Below are 14,058 nucleotides of genomic sequence, written 5' to 3'. Positions count from 1 at the left end.
TGTGATGATGACGTGGTAGACCTGTTCTAGGGAAGTTTAAATCGGTTGGGTTGAGAGGTACGCCGAAAGTGTAGCTTGTTCGAGAAAAACTAGCAAAATCCTACGGGTACTTCAAAATGTACACTAGAGTGTTATTAAAGGTAAGTTTTGCCAGATTCATAAAAACTGTTTCATAATATATTCTTGGTTCAAAATACAATTTTAAGGTGTTACGTTTGCCGTAAATTATTCTCAGCAAAAACAATTTCAAACATGAGAAAACTTTCTTTCCTTTTTTTTAATTTTTTAGCTGAACTGTGATAAAGACCATGCTAAATTGTCAATAATTATTTCCCATAAAGTTTGAGCTTTTTTTTTTTTGACAAATATCGTTGGACCAATTTTCATTTTTCTCAAAATTTTAAAAAACTTGTTATCAATGAAAAATTCACTTGCTGTTACAAATATACTTATACAAATATTTTTTAGTTATTTCATAACATTAGATTAGTGTTCTAAATTTAGATACAATATCTAAGATATACATCAACTGGATTTATAAAATATGTCACCGATCAGAAAATTAAGCCAACTTACTATCTGCCATATTACGTAAAATACATATCAGCAATATCCTGGGTACATTCTAGATGCACGTAATATTACCATCTGCGGCACGTGGATCGAGGGAGAGGGTGTTGGACGATTTGGCGCAGCTCAGTGGGCCCGCGTAAATCTACTGACAACAACAGTTAGCTCGTGTAAAGTACTACAGTAGGCACGTGGCATTTAAATATTGGTAATCTCGTTTTCGCGTATGAAAAACCTTACATCTCGTAGTGTAGATAATCAAGTGTGGTCTGTGTTATAATTCGAGGGCTTTGTAAGATGACGTGGACTGCTTTTGTCGGGCCTCGTCTGCTATTGGCCCAACTGATGAGGATGCAACAAGAAGATTTTTCCTGTAGACCAGGTCCATCACACATCCATGGACAGGGCCAATTAGAAAGCAAGACGAATTTGGTTCATGCGCTCTTACCGCACATCAACTGACCAGTGCACTTGATTCAGTGTTTAATAATTAGCCTTTCACGTCTCAAATTCAAAACTTAATTATTTTATATTTTTAACTGAATTCTTTTTTTAAAAAAATGAAACCAATTACTTCCTTTTTTTATTTTAATATATTTTAGTATAATATTTTTTGGCAAATTTGCAAAAAAAATTTACTAATTTTGAGTTTTTGCAAAACTGAGCCGTCTTTTTTGATTTTGCAGATTCGGGTCGAATTTTCAGAAAACTAATCAAAATACTTTTATACCTTTTTCTCTCTTTTTTTTTTTTCTCTTATTTATTTTTCTTTCTCTTTCATCGAAAAAGGCATCGGAGACGGAGGTGGAAACGTCCCGCCTTGCCTTTCACCCTCGCCCTCGCCCGTGCACTCCGCCTTCCTCGCCTCCAATCCCGCCAAGGCCGTGCTGTAATTTTTTTTTTTTTCCCTCTCCGACCCTCCACTGTTTTCGACGACGACGTCTCTCTCGCTCTTCTCCGCTCTTCTCGTCCTGTCCCTCTCATTTCTCCTCCGCCTCCTCTGCCGCCTCCCACGACGACACCTCTCTACCGACGCCAACACCGTGGAGGTCGCTGCGGCACCGCAACCTCAGAACGGGGATTCTTAGTGGCGTAGTCGCCGACGCCGTGGTCGTTGGCGGAGAGGCGTGACAAAAAAAAATATATATATATAGAAAAAAAAAAGAAAAAAAAGAAAAAAAATTATAAAAAAGAGAAAAAGAAGATGAAATTACATTGTCAAAATAAAATTACACTGTTTTAAAATTTTTTATACTATTTTAAATAAAAATTACACTCTTTGAAACAGAAATTATACTCTTTAAAATCAGATTTACACTCTTCAGAATAAAATTACATTATTTAGATAAAGTTTACACCATTTCTTTTTTCTTTCTTCTTCCTCCTCCTCTTACACCATTTTTCTTTTCCTTTTTCTCCCTCCTCCTCCTCTTTCCCCTCATCCTCATCCTCCTTCCCCTCATCCTCATCCCCATCCTCCTTCCTCTTGCGCACTCGTCGGGGGACGGCCCCCGAGTGCCGGCGCCGCCTGAGGCCGCCGCGCTGGGCGACGCAGTCGTGCAGCTGTAGCGCTCCCTGGACGCTCTGGGGAAGCGTGGGCCGGGAGAAGCTGCAGAGCGTGCTGCCGTGGGCGGAGGTGGACGACGCACAAACATGCCCAGCTGAACTGCCCAGCGTGCATGACCGCGCAGTCCGAGTCTGGACTGCCCAGCCGGACTGCGCGTCGCCCAGCGTGCACGACCGTCCCCCGCCCAGCTCTGCTGTGGCTTCGACGTTGACTGCTGGCCGGCATGGTTTTAATTTATTTTATTTGATCTTTCTTCCTTTATAAATCAAGTTAGCTGTCAAGAGAATTAACGAGCAATCAAACTGATAACTAGCTAGCATTAATTCTTGAGTTTTTTTTTAATTTTATTTTAGAATTATGTAAATGCATTTTAATTTACTCTCAATCAAACTGCCCGGTCCGGACTCGGACTGAAATTAATGCTAGCTAGTCAAAGCGCGCGAGGGGAAGGACTCGGCGTGCACGAACGCGCAGTCGCCCAGCACGGCGGCCTCAGGCGGTGCCGGCACGCGGAGGCGTCCCCTGACAAGGGCGCGAGGGGAAGGAGGAAGAGGATGTTCAGGATGAGGATAAGGGAGAGGAGGAGGAGGAGGAGGAGGAGGAGGGAGGGAGGGAGAAGAAGAAAAAAAGAAATAATATAAGAGGAGGAGGAAGAAGAAGGAAAAGACAATTGATGAAAATTTTATCTAAATAGCGTAATTTATATGAAATTTTTGCCTTTCCGCCTCTGTCTTTGCCTCCGCTGTCTTTTCCAGGAAGAGAAAAAGAAAAACGAACGAGATAAAACAAAAAAAAAAAGAAGAAAGAAAACGGTACAAAAATATTTTGGTCAGTTTTCTAAAATTTCGATCCGAATTTGTAAAATTCAAAAAAATGGCCCAGTTTTGCAAAAGCTCAAAATTAGTAAATTTTTTATACAAATTATTCATATTTTTTTGAAAAAAAATAAAAAAAGCTTTGAATTTGAAAATTCTTATACAAATTATCAAATCTTTTTTCAAGAAAGAATAAATAAATTAAAAAAATCAATAATTCAAATTTCTTTAGAGATTAGTAATATCAAATAATTCTACCAAAACATATTATCAACACCCATACTTTTATCATAGGAAAACTTCAAAAAAAATCCATATGGTTTTGTACTTCTCACTTTAGTATCATGTGGTTTAAAGTGTATCAATTTGCCCCCCTGTGGTTTCATTTTTCTCTTTTTAGTATCAATTTTATTATTATTTTTTTAAAATCAGTGACAAAGTTAAAATTAAAGGGTACTAATGTAAATATTCGATAAATCTATGTAGGTATCTGAAGTTTTTTTATATAATTTAACGAAATATTAAGAAAAAAATTGCCGTAAAGATAAAAATAAAATCACATGAGGGCAAATTGATGCACGTTAAACTATAGAATACACAAGTGAGAAAGTGCGAAACTACCGGAGATTTTTGAAATTTTCCCTTGTATCATTGCTTCTATTAAAAAATTATTAAATGTTACAGGATTGAACCCACCAAGCTGACATGTCATCACCTCATTGGCTCGATAGTTGTTGGCTCAGCTTGGAGAGCTAGAATCCAGGCCACCACGTCACCCGGGAACCGACCAGTCACGGCCCAAAACAACACCTGACATATCCTATGGTCTACCGTGACGTGGAGAAACCAAGTCCACGCTAGAACTCCATTATCCTCTCGTCCCTAGTCCCTACCGCATCTCTTCTTCTTTTTCTTTTTTTCTTTTTTTTACTGGAACTTTCCCCGAACACCTTATGTGCAACGCGTGCAAGCCTTCTCCACCACACCCCATCCCCCATATTACCACCACAAAACCCCACACAACCTTATCCCCCTCGGTATAAACTTATCCCGCTCCCTTCCCCTCGAACCCATGGCTAATTTCCTCCTATCCCCGCTCTACCTCGCCCTCCTCCTCCTCCTCCTCCTCCTCCTCCTCTTCGCACCCGCACGTGGGGAGTTTCCTCCCACGTGCGAGCGCATCGAGTGCCCGAGCTACGGCGTGGTGGATGCGGGTAACGGGTTCGAGATCCGGAGGTACAACTCCACGTCGTGGATGTCGACGGAGGCGATCGAGGACGTCTCCTTCGTCGCCGCCACGCGCGCCGGGTTTCTCCAGTGAGCGCTCTCCCTCCCTAAACCCTAGCTCATCATTTTATCCTTATTTCATAATTTGAACTTAAAATTTAAAATTGAAGTATAAATAAAATGTATGAAGACCCCTCAACTGTTGAGTATTTTGAAATATCAAAAATGACATAATAGTTCAGTAATAAAATTATTCGATTTAAAGGTCAAAAGCTCGAACATCTGTGCTAATCAAAATTTTTTTTCATCGTGCAACAACAGATTATTTGATTACATCCAAGGGAAAAACGCCTACAACGAGACAATAGAAATGACGGCCCCAGTAATAACCCAGGTCTCACCCAGTGATGGGCCTTTCTGCGCATCCTCATTCATTGTAAGCTTCTACGTGCCGAAGAAGAACCAGCCCGACCCGCCGCCGGCCGCAGGCCTCCACGTTCAAAAGTGCGGGCCTCGATTGGTGGCGGTGCGGCAATTCGGGGGGTTCGTCGCCGACGAATCCCTCGGGGAGGAGGCCGCGGCCCTCAACGCCAGCCTCGCGGGCTCCAAGTGGGCCTCCGCGGCCGACAAGGCCCGGCGGGCCGACCCCGCGACCGCGTATATCGTGGCCCAGTACAACTCCCCCTTTGAGTTCAGTGGTAGGGTGAATGAGATTTGGATGTTGCTTGATGATGAGGAGGCTAGTGTTAGTATGTAGAAGCGAGTTGTTTAAAAATGCACTTACGACTTATACTCTGTTATTATGTTAAATAATATAAAATTGCTGTGTTGTTTCATAAATTTGAAGTTACTGGACAACGAGTGTGGTGTTTTAGTTCACTATATTCAACAACTGCCTCAACAAAGAAACATAAATAAAGCCGAACAAGCAGTTATCTAATGTGTATATATATGCTGGGCATAATATTCATTTTGCTCCTATATTAATTTGAGAATAATTTCCTTTATTAGCTTCTAAATATAGTAACTATTACACTCACATTTCCTTTTGCATTTATTAAATTAATTCATCGTGCAAAACCAAATGAAACACTGTTTAATTAATTCTTGCCCCAAAAATTTCCTTTCACAGGAAAAATTATCTCTTCTTTTGCATGCCAATAATAAAATGATTAATCAATTAATTGTCTATTGACCATATGAATGTAACATAGAATAAGCCAAATATATATATGTTTTAGTATATACCTCAGGACAAATTACATGCATCGAGGTTCGTTACGAGGCAACAAAAGAAGAGATTTTATAGCTTTCGCCTTGTTTACCAAGTCACCTTTTATATTATTTCCAAAACCATGTGTATGTGACATCATCCACCACAGCAGTGATTTAGTGAATGCCTTTTCTTCTACTCGCAAAACAACTTAATCAAAAAATTGGGAACTCACTTTAACACTATTCTTCTTTCATCAGCTCTTGTGTTGATTGTTAGTAAGTTTCTGATTGGATTCGAACTCCTGATCATTCTTAGTCTGGTATTATGTTAATAAATAAATGTGAAACAACCGTTTATATCGCACATGCATCTAACCAAATATATAACTTTAAGTCTCTAGTTTTGGACCCATTAATTAGTCTATATGAGCTCTCTGTAGCTCTAATAGCTCTAATATATACTTTTATGTAAATCCTTAACACTGTGTATTGACCAAGTCCAACCAATAATTTCTCACAAGTACAAATTAGCTAACTATATGTACATGCACATCGATCGTGTTTAGTCCAAAGTTACAGCTCACTTATGAAGCAAAAGCCACTCTCAAAAATGGAGCCACTCTAAATAACCATTTAGGTGCATGGAGTAGACGCTACGAAAAGCAAATGTTACTCCTCGATGTATATATTATTAATTAAATTACACCCTTAATATCATAATAATTAATTAATTAACTCCTCCCCAAAACATGCAAGTAATTAAACGCCACATGCTTGAGATCTCATGTTCCATTTGCAAACATTCATATCTAAGATAGAAGATAAAATTATTTATTATTTTTTTTTTTTTTGAGAGATAGGTAGAACGCTACCCGTTTCGTTTATTTCATTAAGAAATAAATTTAGCTGGAAATGTGAATCAACTAGGATTCAAACTTGGGACCTCTGATACCAACCACCAAGCCCTTCGCCACTTGCTCTAGGGACGGTTGGTAAGATAAAATTAATTTAATACGTACGGTCAATAGTTGAGATGTTTCCAAACATTTTTCACCTCTTTAGATCACAAAAGAACACATTAATATACGTACTCTTTAGATCATCAACAGATTAAATTCTCAAAACGAATTAACCATCTTATTGAAAACAACACGATTAAAAGAAATGAACACCTTTACACTTCCACGAAGTAAAAAAAGAAAAGAAAAAGGAAAAAAAAAAGGAACCCATAAATTTTTAACCCTCTCAAAACCAAGAATTTAAAGATCACTAATAAAAGAACCTCCCAACACCATTCGTAATTTGCATGTCGATTTCAAGAAGAAATGCTTCATAGAGAAAGAGAGAGATAGAGAGACGTCGATCCCATGCATGCATGAACTTTATACATATGATGATGTTTTGATATCAAGGCTTTGAAGAGTAGTAGTAGTAGTCCCCGCAAACGACGTCGACGGAGGCGGGCGCGTCGTTGTGGCACCAAGAAGAGCCTGAAGGGGGGACGAAACCTCTCGGAAGCATGGCCGCAAAGACGCCAACGTCGTAATCTCCATTACTCTCTCTTCTTCTCTTCTTCTTTCTCCTATTCTTTTGCTCATTCATGGTGGGATGATCACCATTAATGTTGTTAGGAGTAGAAAGAGAAGAAGAAGAAGAAGAAGAAGAAGGGTAAGGGTAGGGTCTTGGCTTTGTAACGTGGAGAAGTTGGCGAGGGGGGAGGTGAGGGGAGGTGGGCTTGGGGAGGAGGTGTTGGGTGAGGGAGAGAGAAGGGGAAATAGAGAAGAGGAGGAGAGAGAGGAGGAGAGAAAGGGAGCAGCAAAAGAAGGAGAGTTGGTGGAAACCCATGAGAGAGTGTGGAGATTGTAATGGAGATTTACATTTGTTTTTAGGTGCAAGGGCTGAGAGAGAGAGAGAGAGAGAGAGAGAGAGAGAGAGAGAGATGGAGAGAAGTAACTTGGATTACAAGGGGCTCGGATTAATGTAAAGAGAGTAGAGTTGTTGACTTATTAATCCAAAATTCAACATCAATATATTAATGATATCCAGAGCAAGTGGCAAAGGGTTTAGTAGTTGGCATCCGATATCCTAAGTTTGAATCCTAATTGATTCACATTTTCAACTAAATTTATTTCTAAATAAAATAAACAAAGCGTGTAGCGTGCTACCTATCTCTCAACAAAAAAAAAATATATTAATAATACATAATTTATAACTAAAAGAAGCGATTTTATAACTAATTTGTAATAATATGAATCGTCGCTAGTACTAGTGTAAAGAGTTTAATGGTTAAAGTATCAAATTCTAAACCTAATTATTTTATATTTTCGGTTAAGTTTATCTTCTAAAAAAAATGAATGAAGGAGATGGAATGATATCATTTTCTCTTTAAAAAAAACTAATTTATAATAATATCTTATTAAGATATATAAAAACCTTAAATTAATGCTCGGTATGATGATACCTGTGGGGTTATAGAAATATATATATATATATATACTTGTAATTAGGAAGGCTCTTTTTTAGGGCACTTTTTGTTAGCGGCTTTTGGAGGGTTTTTTTTTGGGGTGGGGTTGTATCCTATCTTTTGACCAACAAAAAGAAAGAAATAACTAACTAATAGCTATTTGATTGTTTAGGACATCTTTTGCTAACATAGAAAATGAACAAATGATTTGAGAGGGAAAAGTTAATTATTAACTGTAACTTCTAAGTTACAATCTATGAAATTTTTTTTTTAAAAAAAAGTCTCAATTTTTCTTTTTTTTTATTTTGTTCATATATGATCAGAATAGATCTGAGGAAACAACAATAATGAACTGAATTGGTACTAGATTTGGGCTTTACTTAGATTAAATTTGCTCGACTGCGCTTGAAATGTTTATTGCCTATTTCACGCCCAGGCTTAGTCCAAATTGATTAAGTCGAAAGATCCAAATCAAATGATTAAACAAAAAAAAATCAGTCACAAGCCCAACTTTAGTGTGCTTCTTTAATTTTAGAAATAACTCAGCTTAGCGAACTAATTAATCGACCCAACTTCGTTTTTAAACCCAATCAATTTTCATTTATTTTATCTTCTTCAGTATGTTATAAAATTTTTGAATATAATTCTAAAACAAATGCCCCACCAACTGACTATTTCTTGCTCAATTGGCAAAGGGTTGGATGGTTTATTTTTAAGATCTCAAGTTCCAAACTTAATAATTTTATATTTCTAGTTAGATTTATTTTTTTTTTTTAAAATGAATGATTTGGACAACCTGTTATATTTCTCTCTCCTAAAAAAAATTAAAAAAAATCCCCATCACAACATTGACCATTCCACTTTGGTAATGGCCTAATTATTATCTTGTCCCCCAAATACTTAAAAGAGAAGTTGGTTTAATACTTTGCAAGGTCCCAACATATATGATGGGGGACTGTTATTGGGCAATTAGAATTTTAGAGAGTGAACTTTTTTGTGCTTCCTCGAGCCACGCATCTTCATTATGTTAGGATTTTAGTGAGTTTCACAAAGGTATTAAACACTACACGAGGAAAAAGAAAAAAAGGTAAGTTTTACTGTTGCGAAAAGTTGCAATAAATTTTGAAAGGAACTGCTTATAGAGAATATAAGGAGAGATCAAAATTTTTAATATGATGCAATCAAATGCCAACAAAACGACCAAAATACTCAAAAGAAGAGAAAGTAAATACGTATTATGTAAAATTACAGGGGCAAATTAATTATTGCACAATTCTATTACATTCCAAGCTGTATTAGCCCTTCTATCCCACTGTAAATCCAAATTCCACCGTAAACTATGCCTGCTTTTTCTTCTTCTTTTTTCTTTTTTTTTCCTCCTAGTTTGTAACTTTTTACATACAATATATGAAAAAACAACAAACAATGAAACAAAAGAAAAGGAGAGAAAAAAAAAGAAGTCATAATAAACATTCCTGCGTCCAAGCCCCACCGATCACTGCAATTTACGTGAGCCCAAAAGAGTTTGCCCTAGCTCAAGCCTCTGCGAGCGAAAGAGCCAAGGCTACCATCATTTGTTCTTCGAAGCTCTCCGGGAGAAAGTGGCCTGCAGGCAAATTCGGGTTTTCTGAAAGAACCAATGAGGTGGTAGGCGCATTAGAGGCAGCATAGCTCGTCCCGGCCTCTGCCTCGTCTGACCACCACTCTGTTGAGCCCTCGCCCTCCTCCCTCACTACTAAACTGGTGCTGTTTGGTGTCACGTCGGCCCACTGTACTGGAGAATTGTTAGTCGTTGATACATTACTACCTCTAGCACGCAAAATGCCCGAACTTTGGAGCATCTGATAAGCAGAAGCAAAAACTTCCCCGCTCATGTGCTGGTGCTCGGCTATAGCTGCGATTGCGGAAGCAAAACCACTGGGAGGGGATATTTCTGAATAAGTTGCTAGTTGCGGGTCATTGTGATCGGAACGAGGTGCTTCTGACAATGTACTGCGACTAGAAACTGGGTTTACTGGGGTTCCTTGTTCCTTTCCAAAGGGAAAATTCCAGTCAGAGAGTAAACTCAGCGGTCGATTAAAGAAGAACGTGAAATTGAACAACTTACAAAGACGGCATTTGATGAAAGGCATGTTTTACTGAAATTAAGAAACAAAAATCACGTTTGTAATGCTACTTGATTTCAAAAGAATGAAAACTCAATACGGACAGAACAAAGGGCTAATTTCAAGCAGCAGCCAAAAGTTCAGCAACTTGCTATCAAAACTCCAGATTACAAATCAACGACTCGAAATTTGGGAGATAAAGCGGGACAATTCTATGGTGATGTGAAACATGTTGACAAAGACCTCAAACTGGTGTTTCCATAATAGAAGCTATGAAGTAAATTTGTGTTTCTGAATATACTATGAAGGACCAAAAGAAATGGAGATCCATATTGGAAAGAAGAAACATAAACCAATTTGCCAAAAAAAAAATTTAAGCAATCAAATAATAAAAATACAAAAGACAAAAGACAAAAGACAAATTAACATGAGGAAAATGTATGGTTAGCAGCAAGGAAAAGCAACAGCAACGCCCAGAAAACAAGATCAGCACATAATCAGAAAGTATAGCAGAAAAGAAAAGGGAAAGAAACACCATGAAAATAAAATCAGCACAGAATCCCAAAGAAATTCATTCATCAGTTCTACAGTCGTGGCACAGTGTTATGTCTTTTAGAGGATTTATTTAGTCAAAAAAGGAAAAAATTAATTAGTAATATGCAGATTACTATTCTAGATCAGCTAAAATCCTCAGAAACTAGGTAAGGGTTTTTTTTTGTTTCACCTGTAAAGAACGCCGTATAGCTTCCAGAACCATTACGTCCTCCAAGTCAAGGTCATAATTCTCAACACTGCAATGGATAAAATGTTTGGATGAATACCAATATTCATTAGTATATGTATGCTTATACTGAAGTTGGAGACCACAGCTAATTGTGAAAAGATTCTCAACCAAAATTTCACATAGTGCCTTTGGCAAGTATCCAGTAATAGAAGGAAAAATTTAGAGCGCTGAAATCCGTGGGTCTGAAAAAACAAATATTGTGGCTTCCACTTCAGAGAAACTGCAGTTTGACAGCAGCATTTGCATAAATCAAAGGCCCCTCAACTAGAAAGCACATCAACGTCTATGAAGAACATACTCAAAATGTTCCTAAATGGTTTACACTTTGACCATTATCTGTTGTAAATAAAGATTCTAACACGTACAGATTTTTATCTTGGTAGTATTTGAATGATTGAATCCACTTGAGGCAATTCTAAGGAAAAAAGGGACTTTACTCAAGGTGGAGGAGTACAATAACCAATAAAAACCTCCTAATTGCACCCATATGAGAAAAGTCAAAATTGTAAGCAATAAGACCACCTTTGATGGATTAAGTCAGGCTGCTAAACAGTGATATAAAGAAATCAGGCGGAAGGGCACAAAGAAAATGTCTACAATATGAAAAATAACTACAATCTTTTTAACATGAAAACTGATAGTATCTACAGAAAAGAAAATGTAATATAAAAAAAAAAAACCTAAATTGCTATAACATGTCTACAGTATGACAAATAACTACAATCTTTTTAACATGATAACTGATAGTATCTACAGAAAAGAAAATGTAATACAAAAAGAAAACCCAAATTGCTATAACATAATCACTCCATGGTTATCATTGATGAATGCAGACTTAATAACAATAATTGGGAAAAAAAAAAATCAGACATGAAAATATGCAACTTATTCACCACACACCTATCCCGCCTCGAGTATGTAGACTGTGTGCCGGCAAGCACTGAAGATGATGGCTGAGATGAAACAAACTCATCATCTTCTGCTGTGTATCTAAAAGATAGTGCTGTTGAGTAAATATGCAAAAACCAGTCAGTTCAAGTTAAGAGTAGATAAATGAAAGAACATGTCAAACCGGCCACATAAATGGCTACTCTGCACAATAAGAACTTATACCCTGTTTCTTCTTTGTTCTTTCTGCATCTTCTTGAAGCTCTTGCAGCCGCATCCTTATTTGTGCTTCTATGACCTTTTGTTCCTCCTACAATCAAATAGAAATCACTAGCTATTTGTTGAGTTAAACCGCATTACCATGTCAATGACAAAGAATACAATCCTACAAAACTTACAACTTGTTCCATGCCTTTTTCTTCTTTTGTCTTCACACCACGATATTCCACTGAATAGTTCGAAGTTTTACAGAATGGACACCTTAAAGGTTAAGTAATAATCCTTCTCATGATCCAAATTACTGCAGTAAAATTGAAGACCACGAAAGAAAGGATACTGTGAATGGCGAGTTGAAAGACTTGGTCTTATCTGAAGAAAACACTCTGCAAGTAGAAACCAACTTAATTTAGAGAAGATAAATAGCATGAAAAAGAAAAATAACCCTAAAATTTTAGATTTGATAATATCAGAGAAAAGTATACTACCTGTACAAATGCTTTTCATGCAACATTTTGACCGATTGAGACTAGGATAGTACTAGAAAATCACAAAAAACGAATAAATCATTAGCGCTGTTAAGAAAGTGTAACCACAACTAAAATAATTACATTTATTATGGTAATAGTCGGATCAACAACACATAGGATCCTACATAGTATGAATTGCGTGTCAATTAGGACAAGGTAATAAAATAACTTCTCAACTCTGAGAGGCAGAAGCCATGCATTAATAAACAACTATTTTAGAGCTTCTAGCTATCGCATGAAGTCTGAATGATCTTTTGAGGTCCAATTAGGAGCTTCGTCTGGTATCTGCAGTGGGAAGCTATCAACCAAAGAGGGCTTTTATGCCTGATCGGCCTTGCTCTTAATTCGGTTGGCAGCCGCAACTACCTCTAGTCGAGTGTCCGCCAAACAGAAGACCCGGACCTTCTGCTTTGAACTGAAGCTGAATGAAAATTTGACCCCCAAAAGCAAAAGCTCAAATTTTGATGCGTCTAATTATACTAAAAAGCCCTTTTTCTAATAGCTCTATTTAATCAGCACTTCAACAAACATTTCTACGCTCGCAATGAATTAAAGCTGTTGAAGCTTATTCAAACTAACTCCACTCAAATCAACACTTCCACAAAAGCTGTGCCCAAAGCAAACAAGCTCTGGATATCTCTACCAAAATAAATTCAACGAAAAAGGAGTAACAAAAAAAAAAGACTGATAAGAAAAGCTCATACCAAGAAGCAGATGGGGCAATCCTCGAGATCGGAAGCGGATTCGTCCTCTCCCCGATAGCAAGGAGCCAATTTTGCATCAAGAATAAGGCTCCTGAGCTTCCTCAGATCGATGTCCCACTGCGGATACAAACCCTGCGGCCGCGTGTACCTCTCATCCACCACTACTCTCCTCCTACTCATCTTATTCCCCATCAAAACCACATGAATCAAACAACAAAACCCTAAAAAACGCTCCAAAATCTCTCCTTTCCCCTTCTTTCTATCCGATTCTTCCAACTACTTCAATCAAATCGCCATCACCTCGCCTCCGAATCTGCAAACAACAGGAATAGTAACCTTTAAATAGATAATCAACAGGGAAAGAAACCCTCGACTACACGTCAAACCACATAAAGCTAAACAAAAATCCCTCCTTTTTTCGCTCTCTTATTATCCGATTTCTCCAGCTAATTTAGTCGTTCAAATAGCCGCTTGATAAACCCTAGAATGCCCAACTCCCCATTAAAATCGGAAAACTACGAAGAAGAAGAAAAAGCCCTTTTTACCTCAGGAAGAAGAAGAAGCCCTTCACGTCCACCTCCACCACCACCTCCTCCTCCTTGTCATGGTCTACTCAGAGAAAGAGAGAGAGAGAGTACGACATGGGAGGCACGAGGAGGATCGGCGAATGATTGGAGAGGACGAGGACGAGAACAAGGACGAGAGGGGTTGGAGTGGAGACACAGATTTGAAGAACTTTCTCTCTCTGTACTCAGAACCGGTCTCCATATACTTAGCGCTCTTTCCATGCCGCACTATTAATCCCTGCACCACGCGCATCCGTACACCCATACACCATTTTTTTTTCCTTCTTTTTAAACTATAACTCAAATTTTATCCCCTTTTATAAAAGCTCTAATACGAGGATACATCAGATAATAGTTACTAGCCCACTACACTAAGCTTATTAATTATTTGCATTGGTTTTTGTCTA

At 37.9% G+C, this 14,058-nt stretch overlaps 2 protein-coding genes across 3 annotated transcripts; one reads left to right on the top strand and one right to left on the bottom strand.

Moving 5' to 3' along the window:
* On the top strand, positions 3,980–5,125 carry LOC109717885 (heme-binding protein 2-like). The gene is made up of 2 exons (XM_020243826.1): positions 3,980–4,269; positions 4,501–5,125. Exons 1-2 carry the CDS (start codon positions 4,025–4,027, stop codon positions 4,934–4,936), a joined length of 681 nt encoding a protein of 226 aa, XP_020099415.1. The 5' UTR covers positions 3,980–4,024; the 3' UTR covers positions 4,937–5,125.
* On the bottom strand, positions 9,065–13,836 carry LOC109718564 (protein SIP5-like). Of its 2 annotated transcripts, XM_020244855.1 has the most exons (10): positions 13,631–13,836; positions 13,086–13,398; positions 12,340–12,391; positions 12,192–12,237; positions 12,034–12,115; positions 11,861–11,945; positions 11,648–11,750; positions 10,688–10,754; positions 9,966–9,996; positions 9,764–9,888 (listed from the first exon to the last, which is right to left on the bottom strand). In XM_020244855.1, exons 2-9 carry the CDS (start codon positions 13,275–13,277, stop codon positions 9,994–9,996), a joined length of 630 nt encoding a protein of 209 aa, XP_020100444.1. In that variant the 5' UTR covers positions 13,278–13,398; positions 13,631–13,836; the 3' UTR covers positions 9,764–9,888; positions 9,966–9,993. The 2 variants fall into 2 exon arrangements, with proteins under 2 accessions (XP_020100443.1, XP_020100444.1); XM_020244854.1 differs by lacking the exon at positions 9,966–9,996 and having other exon boundaries at positions 9,065–9,888; positions 13,631–13,834.

The sequence above is a fragment of the Ananas comosus genome, linkage group 12 (genome assembly GCF_001540865.1).
Source record: "Ananas comosus cultivar F153 linkage group 12, ASM154086v1, whole genome shotgun sequence".
NCBI lineage: Eukaryota > Viridiplantae > Streptophyta > Magnoliopsida > Poales > Bromeliaceae > Ananas > Ananas comosus.
The sequence above is the reverse complement of the archived record's forward strand: the minus strand, read 5'-3'. Positions and strand labels throughout refer to the sequence as shown.

Coding starts and splice junctions, on each gene's coding strand:
- LOC109717885 (XM_020243826.1), top strand. CDS start 4,025: ATGGCTAATTTCCTCCTATCCCCGCTCTACCTCGCCCTCCTCCTCCTC. Junction 4,270..4,500: donor ACGCGCGCCGGGTTTCTCCA/GTGAGCGCTCTC, acceptor GTGCAACAACAG/ATTATTTGATTACATCCAAG.
- LOC109718564 (XM_020244854.1), bottom strand. CDS start 13,277: ATGGGGAATAAGATGAGTAGGAGGAGAGTAGTGGTGGATGAGAGGTAC. Junction 12,392..13,085: donor ATTGCCCCATCTGCTTCTTG/GTATGAGCTTTT, acceptor GTGATTTTCTAG/TACTATCCTAGTCTCAATCG. Junction 12,116..12,191: donor CTTTCAACTCGCCATTCACA/GTATCCTTTCTT, acceptor TTAACCTTTAAG/GTGTCCATTCTGTAAAACTT.